Source organism: Colletes gigas, unplaced genomic scaffold (assembly GCF_013123115.1).
Source record: "Colletes gigas isolate AHSC1104 unplaced genomic scaffold, ASM1312311v1 Colletes_gigas_Sc00008, whole genome shotgun sequence".
Classification (NCBI taxonomy): Eukaryota; Metazoa; Arthropoda; class Insecta; order Hymenoptera; family Colletidae; genus Colletes; species Colletes gigas.
In genome coordinates, this window is record NW_025106637.1 from 251,155 (window position 1) to 265,222 (window position 14,068).

The following is a 14,068-nucleotide window of genomic DNA, read 5'->3' on the forward strand; positions in this document are numbered from 1 at the left end:
TGCTCGCGACATTACCAACAAGTTACACGAATGAACACAAGAGGAAGTGAGATAGAAAATTAAATTACAGAAATTTTATTGTTTTTTTAACGGAATGTTTATATCTAACACTTATATACACGCACGAAATTTTGGGGAACCATTTCTGGCCATACGTTATATTTTCGGTAAAGAATTTTTTTTCTCGAAAATGCGTAGGATTTCGGAGGTGTGTCTATTCACAAAAAATGATCGTAATTGACCCCTGCGACTAAAAATAATTTTTTTAAAATGATTTGAAATTCTTTTTTTCGCCACGAAACTCCATAAGTCGTAAGGTCTGCTCGTACACGTTGCCTGTGGTTGCACTTGCATCGCTCCCTACCGAATGCAGGTCACTGGAGTGTTTACAAATCGCTATGCAAGAGTACGCGCCAACGAACACAGATTTCGAACTTGTGTCATTTACGCGCGTTAACTTTCCTGATAGCAGCAATCGCCGTCCAGTGAGCGGTGAACCGCATAAGCTGGCTGCAAATGCTAATCGAGAGACCTACATATTTTTCTTCTGAACGAGCACGAGATGCAAAGCTACTCGTGTTTAAAAAAAAACAGAAACTCAGACTGGAAAATGAGGCCTGTTACGATTAAACGTTTTATAGAATTCTCGTCTTTGGCGTAACGTGTTACGAAACATTTACAGGGTCTTGAGGAATCTGAAATACATAATTATTCGCTCTGGAGACGATGGAACTGTTTTAACAATCTTTCAGAAAAGCAACTGACTCGCTTGAAAAAGCTTAAAATTGTTGTTACGCGGGAGCAACAACCGACAACTCGTTCACCGATTTCACGTATGCCCGGGTAATAGGATTCAGTTCACTTTTAGTTTTGTCCAGTAACGCGCGTACAAAATATTTTATCGTTCGAACGGCGTAAAATGCATTCGAATGCACAGATGCATCTTCTTGCTTGAAACTTACAGGACCCCCTCGTTCGAAAAGAAGATTTACGTCTGTACATCCAACGGGGTCTAAGGCGATAGATTCACGAAGGCTTCTAAGCCAGCGATCGTCGAGCTTGAGTCCTTTGTGCGACGATTAACTGTGTCGATCGACTAAACGAGTGAGAGTCGTGCCGATCAAGCATGCATGTAGTACAGTTTCGTTGTCCGTTTTTCTTTGTCAGCCGCGTCTTGATGAAAACTAGTTTCTCGTATCGATGCGATGTGATCCAAGGGCGTCCAGTTCGACGCTTGTAATCCCTGTTACATAAAACTGCGTAGACGGTACCGTAGGAGATTCGTTGGGCATCCCGTCATCTGTTTACAGTATCGTTTTCAACGCTAACGGGTCGTCACGGATACTCGCAAGGTCATCAGGGTCACAGATGCTTGCGTGATTCACGCGCAATCAGGAAGCCACAAGTCGCGGTTCTGTTTTTCGGTCGGCTGCCTTCCGCCACTTTCCGTTTATCCTCCACCTAATCATTATTCTGGCCAACGAAGACTCCATTTCAGCGAACAAAACGAATCCAGAGGTTTTGACATTCGGCAGAGATGTTCATCGAGCCGTAAAATGCCCCGTAAATCGCCGCCATCTTGAAAGGATGAAAAAGTTAGCTATCGTCGAAATTAAATGGTGTTAACATTCTTTGCGCCAAGGATCCATTCATATTTTGAATAACTCAAAGTACTTAAAGTTTCGATACGTCTGCCCTATCGTTTGCAGTGCGCGCAATGTCGAAAACATCGTTTACGTCATCTTCGGAAGCATATTTTTCGAGATCCAAACAAACCTCTAGTTGTAAATATACCAAACTCGTTTCCACATTAACCAATATGTACTTGTTCCCGTGATTACTGTTTTCAATCCGAGTTTAATAACCTACAATACAAATTTTTTAATACCACGTTTCCGGTCCCCTCGCGTCTAATTATTCGACGACGGTTACCTGGAAATTACATCGTTGGATTCGCGCTGGGAATGGAAATTTTGAAACAACGATACGCGAATACGTTCGTTTTTGAGATTAGAGGGCAGGTTTTTCGAGCCACCGCGAGAAAACTAATGTTACAAAAGTGGTAGAAGGTAAACAAGCGTGGAAATTATTCCGATAGCAGTTCTGCGAGCATCTAGACGAGAGGGCACGGGGAGGTAAAGCCCGGGAACGAGGATAGAGCGGCGGCACCAAGCCCGAGATGCCGATGCAGTGACAGAAAAGTCGAGGCGAGATCCGTAGGTCGGTTATGGCAAAGCCTAACAAAAGAAGAGCGCGTAACGCGTTCCCCGGAATTCGCTCCTGGCCGAGTTTTCGCCTAATGCCACCTGGTGCAGCGTGCTGATTCTCGCCTCTCACGTGTTGGCGCGCATTAATGACATGCAATTTTGCAACGTAGCTTTGCCAGGAGTCCTTGGCGCTGGAAACTATATAAACGGACCGCTTATAATTGGCGAGGCTAGCTGGAAGATTTTTAACCGAGCAGGATGTCGTGCCGTACCGTAGCTGTGATCTGTGTTGCTCTCTGTGGTGTTGCCCTGGTCACCGGGGACTATCAGCTTCGTAAGTTCCAACAGGTTGTCCCCTTTGACCCGTCGTTCGATAGCAAACGACCAGCCAGGGTTGCTATTTCTTTGTTCTCGCAGGACGAATCTTCCCAGTCGTTGGACATAGGGTAAATGTTACCATTACTGCGCCAGTAAGCTCCAGTTACGTTTTAATATCTTTCGATATCGTCTATCGTTTCGTTAACTCTTGCGTGACAAGTTGATAGACGCTTTGGTTGCCCGTGAGTTGCCAAATTTGGTACTTTGAACCGTCTCCCTCCTCTCGACTATCGGGCATTCGTTTCGTGGTAACAGACAGAACGTTGCAAGGAGTTCAAGAGTTTTTGTTGTCGGTTCTAACGAACCAGCGAGTTAGAAAGTCCGGCGTGGGACGCGCGATCGCGAAGGTGGCTCGAATTTTCGCGAAATCTGTTGATCGCCGTTCGCTGGACGCTGAAAATGTTCTCGTCGGCAACGGGTTACGTTCTTCCATCGCTAGGAACGATTCCGTTGGCCCCGTTTCTGAATAAATTTTCCTACGCATTGCAGGGAGCGTAGTGCTAGCTAAGTAACCTATGCACGTTTTCTTTTTCTTGTTTAGCGGCGAGCGTGAAAACATGCAAAAAGGACTCCGAAGACTTTTCATCGTGCTTGAGACTTGCCATTCAGGAAGCATGGCCCACGATCGTCCAAGGTATGTCATTGTTTCGGTATCTTGTCCCGCGATGCGCTAATCGCAGCATCGGCTTCCCTTAGAAAGCAACAAAGTTTTAGAACAAGTTTAAACAAATATTTCTCTGTACATCGAAACAGGTCTGCCCGAGTTCGAATTGCCACCCTTGGATCCATACCTCACCGAGACGTACGATACCAATTATGAAAATGGCCAACTGCGTGGCCAGTTGAGCGCCAAGAACGTCCGAACCTACGGTCTCGCCAAAGCTCGTTTCCTGTCCGTAAAACCGGAAATCGCCGACGATTTCTTCCGCTTGGAAATCGATCTCGATTTACCAAAGATTTTCATCGACGGCGATTACAAAGCTGCGGGATCTCTGGGCTCTTTCAAAGTGGGCGGCGAAGGTACGCAATTGCACATTCCGAAACAGATTCGATTCCGCGAGCAACACGATTTTTATTTCTGCTCGACAGGAGTCTTCAACATCAGCATGGAGGACGTGAGATGCACGTGGGACATTTCAGGGCACGTAGCCGACGATAGATGGAAAGTCGAACACTTTATACTGACGCCTGTAATCGGAACCATGAAAATCTGGTTCAGCGATCTATTCAACGGAAACGAGGAAATGAGTAAGTAGATCGATACAGTACGGTCTTAAAATCGATACTCGACGTCTAAATTATCCTAAACTTTGGCCGTATTAAAATCAAATTACTTTGATTCTCTAATAAAAGACCGCGATAGGATGCAAGCAGGAAGAATAGACGAACGAACGATGTCACTTTGACATCCTATCGTTGCATAATATTATGTCGTTGCGAGTGCATAGAGTTTATAGCGTTTCGAGGGAACGCACGATGCTTAATTAGCATGCAATTGATATATACTCTTCTGTTATTTGCTCATCGTCATACTTTTGCCTTTGTAACATCATTCATTTCTCCGATTGTAATACCGTCCGGCTATTACGTGATTTCTTACTGAATACGACGCTGTTATTGTTGAATTTTACGTTATCGGACACATTAACAAGCGCTTTTTTTTTTATTATTACGCTATCGTTGAGTAACAGGACTTTGTCCACGACTTGCCTCGTTATTGCGACTCGATTCACGACGATTATGGTCTTCCTGTGTGTTACGTACCCGCTTCTTTAATCTTATTTGTTTAAATAACGGGCACTCGAAGTAACGGAGATAAAACTATTTTCAGACCGTGCCGCCATGCTCTTCGTCAACGAATATTGGCCAGTGGTGTACCGTGGCATGCTACCAAAAATGATGGAAGCGTGGGACGTGTATCTCACCGAAGTAGTGAATCGTTTCTTCTCCAAGATATCGTTCTCTACGGTCTTCCCTTGAGACACCCTAAATCTATAGCAAATAATTAGAAGCGAATCGAAGAAGGGACGGATGAGAGATGGAGCTGGAGCAAACGGAACCGATGGATATACTTAAGATTTTACAACGCGAGCGATACCAGTGATGCTCGAAAGTACCGATTTTTGCATTTAAACGATGTGGTTATCGAGACAATTTTAACAAACAGAGCTGAAGAGCAATGCTCGCTGTTATCGAATGAAATCAGTCAGTGGATGTAAATAAACCAATACCAAATACTAATTCGTTACGATCATTTTCTATCGCGAACTCGTTTACCGATACTTTAGGGCCGAACGATTAAAAGTTTACTCTTACTGACGATTTACGAGCTTATAAATATATACATATATATTCTCCTAGAAAGAAATCCAATAGATCCGTGAATTTCGCTACAACTACACTTTGTATTGATACCGCCTCGCCGTTAAACTTATCATTATCGATACAACCCACATTGCGATCCATTAGTGCGTTACGACTCTATTTACAACGTAGATTGTTCTAATTCTAACAGCTTAGATTTGTACGCGACCGATGCACGCTTCGTTAGAAGAGCCGAGGATATCGGTAATCGCGGTAACAACGAATAGAAAGAAATACGTTCAAGGTAGCAGGAATACTTCGACCGGCACGTGACGTAACAATTGATTGACGATGCCAGCGAAAAGTACGGACAGCTTCCTTTTCAGTTGAGGTTCCATCACCTTTAGCACTTCCTGTCCGTTCTCCCGCAAAAACAGGTTGGTTGCCTCGGCTGCAACAATATTTACAATCCTCAACTTTCCCGCCATTTATTTTTGCCCGTCGAAACCACGGACAGAACTTTATCTTTTGAGAGGATTATTTTACATATCACCTAGATCCTAGCTACTCACTGAGTATCCGATTGTTGTTAAAGATTCTACGGACCCTCATTTGCACGTTTTTCACATCCAGAACGACGTCGAGATTCTCGACGTTCAGGTACGTCTTCTCGTCCTTGGTTTTCGTGGAGACAGTGCCCTTAACCAGAGCTTTCACGTCGTCGAAACGAGCGTGAAACGTTCCGTTGCCGCTGGCTGGTAGAATGATCAACACCCCTGAACTGACATATTAAATAGAAGCGAATAACGGTATTTTTGTTAAAAATAAGGACTTTGCTGTAATCAGAAAACAAATAACTTCCACTTTGCGAGACTCTCTTTACGCAAATTAAATTCTAATCGCGAACGATCGACCGAACGGAGGAATCTGTTGTACTCGTTGGAGCAGCGAAGCGTTCGATTTCGAGAAGAATGCCAAGTTGCCCCAATTCTCAACAGACAAATGGCGAAAGCAAACCTGGAATAATGCGCGTCCAAGATAAGGGCTGGCATTCGAATAATAGCGTCGAAGGGTGAGCCGAGTTTGATGTCCTCGACGGTGTAGTTGCTCGCTCCCTTTACGAACAGTTCGCGTAGCTGGACCTTGTAACCGTTTACACCACCTGTCAGGGACAGAGTCAGCTCGTCCATCTGTTGGGAGAACCATAGTTTGTAAATACGTCAAGCGAATGCGTCAAACGGACCTCGATAATCTTCTCTATTAAAATCGTATTAAAACAGAGTTTCGTAACGATTCAACGATTTAATCGGTCTCCTCGAGGAGGCAAAAACTATCGACCAGTAGATTGCGGGATGAAGAAAACTTACGCGAAACGGTTCGACCGAGGGCAGCTCGATTTCCGGTATTCCGACTCTCAAGTATGGTCTGAGATGATGCAGGGCACCGATCAGGCAAGCTTTTAGCTGCGGATCGCTCCTCGAACACTGTTTCACGTATTCGGCTGGAATCATGCAAAGTACATTAACGTCGATAATCCGTACTCCGTTTAAAACTGATAAAATTAGAGAGGAATGCTTGCTGGAAAGAACGCGGTCGCGGAGTCGGAGGCCGATATGAAGCAAGCGGAAACCGTGAGCCGTTCTCGCGATAAAATAGTTGCAAAGCAGCTTGTTGCTCGGAACAGCGCATTGTGAAATTCTAATGAAATTTCTTAGGATCACCCGTACGACCTCCTTACCTGTTATAGCACATTTATGTAACGATCCTTAAGTTTTCAACCAGCGAAAATTTCTGTGTCCAACTTTCATCCCCGATAGGGTCGCGACAACGATCAATCAAACCGTGACTATATAAATCGGTGTTAAAATAAAATAAAATTCCTTCGCGCGTAACCAAGCTGGCGTAATGTAACTCCTGATCGGACTTTCACCCGAAAATTTTCCAGAATCGCGTCCAAGGAAAGGTGGCGGACGGGAAGCGATCGCGTAAGCGACAAAAAGTCAAAGTTACTCACGGTTCGAATCGACGGAGAGAGTGGTCGAGTCACCCACGACCAGCAACAGGAGAAACAGCGTCGAACCGATCATCGTTGCTCGGTGTTAATCGGCTGGATGTAGGGATCTGTCCGTCGATGGTGTTTTGCGGAAGGGTCCGTGGTCACCTGGACTCTGAGCACGATCCTCGTCTCGTACTCGAGGCGAACACCGACGACGAGGGACTTTCGACGATCGGGCTTCAAATCGTTGGTTCCCGGCTAAACGGCACCGCTAGACCAAGACTGACTATGCAAGAGGGCATTGACAGATGCCGGATCGTAACTGCACGCGGATACTTTCACTGCTGCAACGTGCACCTGCGCCTTCTTCGTCAGCAACGATAGACGAGTCCCGCTTAGGCCAGGTTAGACCCGTCGAAAGTACCCTAGATACTCTTCGATCTTTTCTAATCTCGCCGCTATCCACGTCGAACTGGAAAGCTGCTCCTTGGAATTCCTCTCCCCGCGTGCTGGGCCCTCCGCGAAACAAGTATTTTTATCCCAAACCTCCTTCTAACGCCTTTTTGCTTATCCCCGCGAACCTTTCGACTCCCGACGATCGTAACGATCTACGTAACTTGGAAAATTTTAATCGTCCACGAGAAATTACGACATCTGTCAAGCGCTCGATCGAAGCACTCGTATTAACGATCGCGTGTCGGTAAAAGTTCATAGATCAAATTATTCATCTTCCAAGATCGGAAAATGCGATGTTTAATGCACGACAATGACGAAGAGTAAATTTTCAATTTTGCATAATAAATCGCGCGGTTTTCTACGTTTGGTTCTAAAGTGGAAGAAAAATGAAAGTGACCGGTTTCTATAAATCTGATACTGCACAATTGCTAACGAAATGAATATCTCAATTATTTTACACGCGTACAAAAACGGAGTAAAACGAGTCGCTCCGTTCCGCAAAAAGGTACGACTTTCTAAAAGAATTTAGACTGATTACCGTCGAAGGAGAATGGGGAAAATAACAAAAATCAACGGTGAATCGTTACGAACGATGTTGCAATTTCTAGTTGAGAGTACTGTTCAGGTACAAGATGATAGGATAACACCGAATAATTGCTATTGTGTGACGTTTCTGAAAATCCACTGATGGGATAATTCCCGATAAACTGTAATTAAGGTTGCAGCATTGTACGCGTTACGTGCGATTGCGTTTCACAAGCGACCGACTATAAAAAGGTTAAAGAGGATGCGTTACGCGCGGACACTCGAACAAGGAATATTTTCACCCAAAGGTACGAGTAAAATGGGATCGAAGGACGTCCGGTATCGTAAATTTCGTGAATTTTTACTGGTCAGAGCCAACTCCCACTCTCTGCTTTTCCTGGCATCGAGAGAAAGCGTGAACGATCCTTCTATCGACCAGACTTGTCAAGGAAACCAAAAAGTATCAGACTTTTCTTGGACCAAGTAACAAAATATTAAATCGAGCAAACCCAGCTAGAGAGATCGAAAGTTCTTTGATAAATAACGATAACTACTTAAGCTAATAATTTTATTCGGAATAAAATATTTATTTTCTACCAATATACCGAGTTTCTTTCCAAAAAACCCATACGTTTCGTTCGACAGCGAGATGATCGATAAAGATTCGATCACGCAACACACGAGACCGTCGAGGTCGCGATAGCAAAAGAGAGGAGGTAAAAGAGGACATAGCCGGCGGACAATTGTCCCTGACCTGCCAAAATTCTCGAAAACGATTATAGCGAATCGATCTTTTACAGAATTAACGATTAAACGAACGATCGTGATTTACAGCGAACTACAATTACTTTTAAAGAAAGAAAGGGCAATAGCGATACTAAAATATAATAATAAAATGTGGAAACTCACCAGTTTAAAACAAAATAAAATAATTGTTCCGCGACGTTCGTCCTGGAAGAAGAGATACACACTTTATTCGAAGAATTCTACCTAATTCTGGTCTAAATTGAAAACACGATCTGTGTTGTTACGCACCTCGCGGCTGTAGAACGAAGAGTGTCACAGCTTCAACGAGTTCTCGTCCTCGATCGTGTCCTCGAAGGCGTCCAACGTGGAACCGTTTCGAAAAGGGTTATTGCTGCATTATCGACGAATCAGAACGCAACATTTTCGCGTCTTGCTTCGTGATTAGTAGACGTTCCCTTTTTTTCTCTCCTTCCATGCAACTTGGACATATTTTGGCGAAATGTAACCTGGAAAGTAGCCGGCGATTAGAATGTTTTCAATTTTATTTAGATTATTTCAGAGTGTATTTAAATTTTTTTATCGCGTATCGAGAAGCTTGCAATGTTTTTACACCGCTGTGAGCCTGGTTGCCTGCTCGAAGGCGCAGGTGAATTCACGGTCTTCCAGCGGAGGATGACGACCGACTTTCACGTTTTATTTAATAATTTGACGTAATAAATATTACGCTAAAAGGTTCGTGCAGTTTTCCACGTGCAAATAGACAATAATTCTTCTATGGTAGATTGTTTATACATATTATCGACGTTGAGTTGAGAACTCGGTCCTAGAAAATGGTCTCTCTAGATTACGAAGACCATAACGTTGTAATCAACAAGTTAATTATCTTGCAAAGATTATCAAATTACTTTGAAATATCTGTGAGATGCGACGATGATCATTTTTAGCATTTACATAGTTTTGTACGAATTGTCGACAATCAGTCGGTATAAAAATCATCAAAATACAATATTGTATAATTCCAATATATTGTGTAACCAACTTTCGCTACGAAAGAGTTACGAAGCGTTTGCACACGCGTGGTGCTAAATGCGAGGAAGAAAAATGAAATCGTTTTGAAAATATATTGGATTTTACTGTAGTTTCTTGTTCCATTGATGCACGACCCTATTCTTTGTATTAGTTTTCAAGCTTTTGCTTGATTTGAAATAAAATTGGCACGACTCGTTTCGCCCATACATCGAACGCGATCCGATGGATGTTTCAAAATATTCAGGGTCCTCCTTATGGACTTTGCCCATCGTATCTATCGGTCACGTAATAAATTTAATTAGGAAATATCGAAATGTCCGATTAATTCCCAGAAATATAATTGTACGAAATAGGGGATTCGAAGAACACACGATAACGTCGTACGTCCGCTATGCAAATCGGTTGGGAAATTCCCAAGATCGTTTATCGATAGATGCAATAGCCAAAGAAGAGGAAACGACGCGTTGTATCGACTAAAAATGCATTCAAGGACATTTCGTGGACAGGAAAAAATCCTTCCCCAATAGAGATCCGAACGTTGGTCTTAGCGGTGCAGAAATGTGTCTCTGTGATTCGTAGGGATTTTTGCGCGATCCAAGCCGAGGTTAAAGCTCCGAGGAAGCAGGAAACGCGATTACGTTCGAAAGAGAGGAAAATCGGGCAACAGAACCGCCGGTGAAAATAATCGATCTCGTCCAATCGCAGGCTGGTTTCACCGATCGCGGTTCCCGCGGGCACGAGCGGGAATTATGTAAGGTCGTCCGAAAATTCTGGCACAGGAACGGCACGCTGGTAACCCTTCTCTCAGATGCACGTTCGAGAGTGAAAGCGTAAGCATCGGACGCGTGGTTCACCTTTAGCTGGATCTTACACCGCGTGGTCGCGAGTTATCCCGACGTTATCGATCATAGCGTGGAAAGATGCAACCGACGATCGCCGTCTCCGTGGCCCTGATCCTCCTGGTCGCGTCCTCCATCGCGGAATTCGGTAAGAGAACCACCGATTAACGCCCGGAACGCTCCACTTTCGTCCAACTGCCATAACGAGCGGCTTGTTTCTCGTAACTGGCGTGCAAAGGGACCTTGGGCTACCGATCGCAAGTATTCACTTTCGATTCGTACCCGTTCGATCGGTTTAACCCTAATTCTACAGTGGCTTTTGATCGTGTACCGAGTTTCGCTAACTCCGGAGTCTGCGTCGATTTATTCGCAGATTCCACGGTGACTCGATCTTGGCACGCGACCCTAAGTCGGGGAGGGATCGGGGTTGAATCGGTGTCAAGTTTGTTCCAACGAGTGCCACGTGATTTACCAGGAATTTCCAGTGATTTTAGTGTTTTGGTGATCCATAGCTTCGATAATTAATTTTAATTAATTGATTAATATAACCAGAAAATCCCAAGGGATATAAAGCATCGTAGCAAAACTGAAAAGTGCAGTTTCATTCTCTCTGTCTCAGAGTCTCTTCCTACTCGTCGTCTCTATCATTGTTTTACAAGGATTTGCAATCATGTTCGCGGATGGCTTAATGGGATTTCTTTCCAAGAGGAATGCAGTAAAAAGGATCATAGTATATTTTCTTCGAGCTTCTAGCTATACTCTGCGATAATACGTTTTCCTTTCAATGACAAACCGATTGTCTTTACACGGTAACAATCGGTTTCTTTTGTTTTTCTATCTTTTATATATTCTATTATTACATGGAAAACCTTTACACGGTGACACCATACTTCGGTTAACGTTGCACTTTTCTTTCAAGGATGTTCCAGAATGCAATTGACGCATGCTGACAACTGTAAATGGTAACCTTACTCGATGTGCCTAATCTAGTTCTCCTTAAATGGAGTTTCAGATACATTGACGCGTTTTATTTTATATTTCTAAAATATTTTCAGTCACCAGAGTCGTACAAATTCAATTTAAACGCGTCGAATTTTCGTCTCGAGGCTGAAGCAACACTTTCTACAAAGGCAATTAATGCGAAGGATTAAATCTGTTGGAATTACGTGTCACCGTGATGAAATCGGTCAGAGACCGCCTCGTCTCGGACGAAAGTGACGACAGACTTTCTTTCGTTTCAGAGGACCACTTCGAAAATTGCCATCCGAACGTGGCTGGATTCGATGGATGTGTTCGAAAAGCCTTGAACGAGATTCGACCGTATTTTAAAACCGGACTGGTCAAGTACGACGTGCTTCCGTTCGATCCATTTTTTGCTAGGGAAGTGACGGTGAAGCGGGGAATGCCGAATTTTGGCTTCACTTTGACGCTGAGAAACGTCACCGAGAGTGGATGGTCCGCCAGCAAAGTGACGAAATTCGTCAGTGATCTGCCACACTACAAGGTAATCTCTATCTATACACGCGTCTACACATTTTCATACCTAATCGAGAGTGGGGGAATAAAAGCTGTCGATGACAATCTACCCACGCACTGCCCTCGCTATAATTTCGCCCACGTTGCTCAAACTGTTTATGCTTCGATTTCAGATTGTTTACACTCAGAGTTTCCCGGAGAAATTCCTAGACGGTTCTTACGAATTCAACGGATCCGTGTTTGCGTCGTCGATGAAGAACAAGGGAAGATTTACTTTAGCCCTGTGTAAGTGTACAAAGACTTTGAAGTTGCAGAGTATTTGATATCGTCTGGAGAACATTATTTTTTAACGGATCATCGAATAGAAACGTTAGAATTTATCCATTCTCGTTCCAGACGATCTCATTCAGACAACCACGGTCACCAAGCTACCAGGAGAGAAGATCCAAGTGAGCGTCGACGTGCAAACGATCAGGGATTTGAAACTTCACATCACGAACCTGCTCTTTGGCCGACAAATACTCGAGGATCTCCTCGACAGGATAATAAACGGCGCTTGGCAACCAGGATTCGTAATGACCAGGCGTTTAATCAACGATTTGGTCTCTACGGCGTTCACGGAAATATTCGAGAAAGCTTTCCATAATTTTCCGTTCGACAAAATCGTCAGATCGGTGTAAATCGAAAACGAATCGCGAGCTGCGTATGCATTGTGCTTCGTTAAATAGTATTAATGACGGAAGAAGAAATACGTGTGATATAGGGGCTAGTATACGCAATAATACTATTAACGCTAGATTTTAGAAATTTCATAGAAATACATATACAGACAATGTCCGTAAATCTAGTGTCAAAGTCTACTTAAGAATCGAAATAATTTAGAATATTATAGGTAGAATAATTCAAAGTAATTTTCAGTTCATTAGCACAGTTAATATTTAATAGTTTCTCACTTCAATTTGAAGATTGAAAAGTGTTGAGACGCGTGATTCGTATTCGAACCGAAAGTATGTTACGATCTGCCAGTGTTCCTTTCGCGGATTCATGCAGACGTAAGTACTTCGCTTTAATAACGACTCTTGGCTGTCTTTGATCGATCATTTCCTCGAGCTATCATCGACCGATCTTTTCTTCGATCAGAAAAGTTCTAATCGGTTACGCGATTACCAGTTTTCCGTAGAATGGAAAATTCCATTCTCGGATGTTACAATAAAAGAAATTTTAACCTTTAAAAGTAACGTCTCAGGTTTTCCCGTACCTTGAACCGTTAAATAATTATTTCACGCGTCCGATATCCTAGGGACATCCTGTATGACGAAGCCAGGAGAGCAGAAGAAGCTTTCTTCTTCCGTCAGACTAGCTGCTTGCCTTGAGAAATGGACGGTCTTTGACCTCGCATTCTCATGGTGTACGAGCATGGTGTATCAACATCCGTGCGTCGATTCTTCTCGAGCGGAGTCTATAGATCACTCGTAACGATTTATGCGTCCAAGGATTCACTCCAGCGACCGGAAATCTGAAAATCATGCGGACGTGTTACCGTTGTGCCAATTTATCAAACAGCAAGCTTACGATACGATTTACGAGTCTTTTGGTCTCCTCGATAAACGAAAACTATTACGCTAAACGCGATCGTAATGCGAAGGCATTACCGTTTCATTTCCCATAATGTCCGATCGTGGCTAAAATCGACCGTAATCGTGACGAGTTACGATGTTCGTTAACGGTGCTTAGCATTCCTCGCTGAACCCGTCTACTTACGGTGACGTCCACGCTCTGACGTACGCTTACTTTCGATCTACCTGTTGCAAATATTTTATCGCTGATTATCTCGAATATTAGGAACCGCCATATTTAATCACCTTCCATGCTGTAACTACTGTCCACATTTTCGATCTTGCACTATCACCGCTCGAAAGTTTGATGAACCGTGATAGATCACTACGTTACTATTTTATTATTCCGTAGATTTTGAATTGTTATTTTTCGCTTTTCTTTCTCTATTGCATCGTTAAGAAATCAAACGAATGGGATTCTTGGCTTAGAATTAATTTTAAAAATTAATTTGCGAATAAACGTGTGCTAGATCGTGTAAAAGGGGCGTGAAAAAT

The 14,068-nt window shown here is 43.4% G+C and overlaps 3 protein-coding genes across 4 annotated transcripts; 2 read left to right on the plus strand and 1 right to left on the minus strand.

The window, feature by feature from the left end:
• Nucleotides 1-2,039: 2,039 nt before the first annotated feature.
• Nucleotides 2,040-4,822, plus strand: LOC122397073. The gene is made up of 5 exons (XM_043395932.1): nt 2,040-2,541; nt 3,127-3,219; nt 3,339-3,605; nt 3,675-3,833; nt 4,417-4,822. The coding sequence occupies exons 1-5, from the start codon at nt 2,466-2,468 to the stop codon at nt 4,563-4,565; spliced, it is 744 nt and encodes a 247-aa protein (XP_043251867.1). The 5' UTR covers nt 2,040-2,465; the 3' UTR covers nt 4,566-4,822.
• A 72-nt stretch (nt 4,823-4,894) lies between these two features.
• LOC122397074 (circadian clock-controlled protein daywake) lies at nt 4,895-8,817 on the minus strand. 2 transcript variants are annotated; one of them, XM_043395935.1, is made up of 6 exons: nt 8,776-8,817; nt 6,904-7,394; nt 6,257-6,390; nt 5,907-6,079; nt 5,462-5,670; nt 4,895-5,340 (listed from the first exon to the last, which is right to left on the minus strand). In XM_043395935.1, the coding sequence occupies exons 2-6, from the start codon at nt 6,974-6,976 to the stop codon at nt 5,189-5,191; spliced, it is 741 nt and encodes a 246-aa protein (XP_043251870.1). In that variant the 5' UTR covers nt 6,977-7,394; nt 8,776-8,817; the 3' UTR covers nt 4,895-5,188. The 2 variants fall into 2 exon arrangements, with proteins under 2 accessions (XP_043251870.1, XP_043251868.1); XM_043395933.1 differs by having other exon boundaries at nt 6,904-7,401; nt 8,776-8,799.
• Nucleotides 8,818-10,185: 1,368 nt separating this feature from the next.
• On the plus strand, nt 10,186-13,085 carry LOC122396839. The gene is made up of 4 exons (XM_043395542.1): nt 10,186-10,629; nt 11,723-11,985; nt 12,131-12,242; nt 12,354-13,085. Exons 1-4 carry the CDS (start codon nt 10,563-10,565, stop codon nt 12,635-12,637), a joined length of 726 nt encoding a protein of 241 aa, XP_043251477.1. The 5' UTR covers nt 10,186-10,562; the 3' UTR covers nt 12,638-13,085.
• The last annotated feature ends 983 nt before the right edge of the window (nt 13,086-14,068 follow it).

Excerpts from the sequence above, each read along its gene's own strand:
- LOC122397073 (XM_043395932.1), top strand. The coding sequence starts at position 2,466 with ATGTCGTGCCGTACCGTAGCTGTGATCTGTGTTGCTCTCTGTGGTGTT. Across the intron at positions 3,220-3,338 it reads ATGGCCCACGATCGTCCAAG|GTCTGCCCGAGTTCGAATTG; the intron begins GTATGTCATTGT and ends ACATCGAAACAG. Across the intron at positions 3,834-4,416 it reads CAACGGAAACGAGGAAATGA|ACCGTGCCGCCATGCTCTTC; the intron begins GTAAGTAGATCG and ends AACTATTTTCAG.
- LOC122397074 (XM_043395935.1), bottom strand. The coding sequence starts at position 6,976 with ATGATCGGTTCGACGCTGTTTCTCCTGTTGCTGGTCGTGGGTGACTCG. Across the intron at positions 5,671-5,906 it reads TTGGACGCGCATTATTCCAG|TTCAGGGGTGTTGATCATTC; the intron begins GTTTGCTTTCGC and ends TTAATATGTCAG. Across the intron at positions 5,341-5,461 it reads TAACAACAATCGGATACTCA|CCGAGGCAACCAACCTGTTT; the intron begins GTGAGTAGCTAG and ends ATATTGTTGCAG.
- LOC122396839 (XM_043395542.1), top strand. The coding sequence starts at position 10,563 with ATGCAACCGACGATCGCCGTCTCCGTGGCCCTGATCCTCCTGGTCGCG. Across the intron at positions 11,986-12,130 it reads GTGATCTGCCACACTACAAG|ATTGTTTACACTCAGAGTTT; the intron begins GTAATCTCTATC and ends CTTCGATTTCAG. Across the intron at positions 12,243-12,353 it reads AAGATTTACTTTAGCCCTGT|ACGATCTCATTCAGACAACC; the intron begins GTAAGTGTACAA and ends TTCTCGTTCCAG.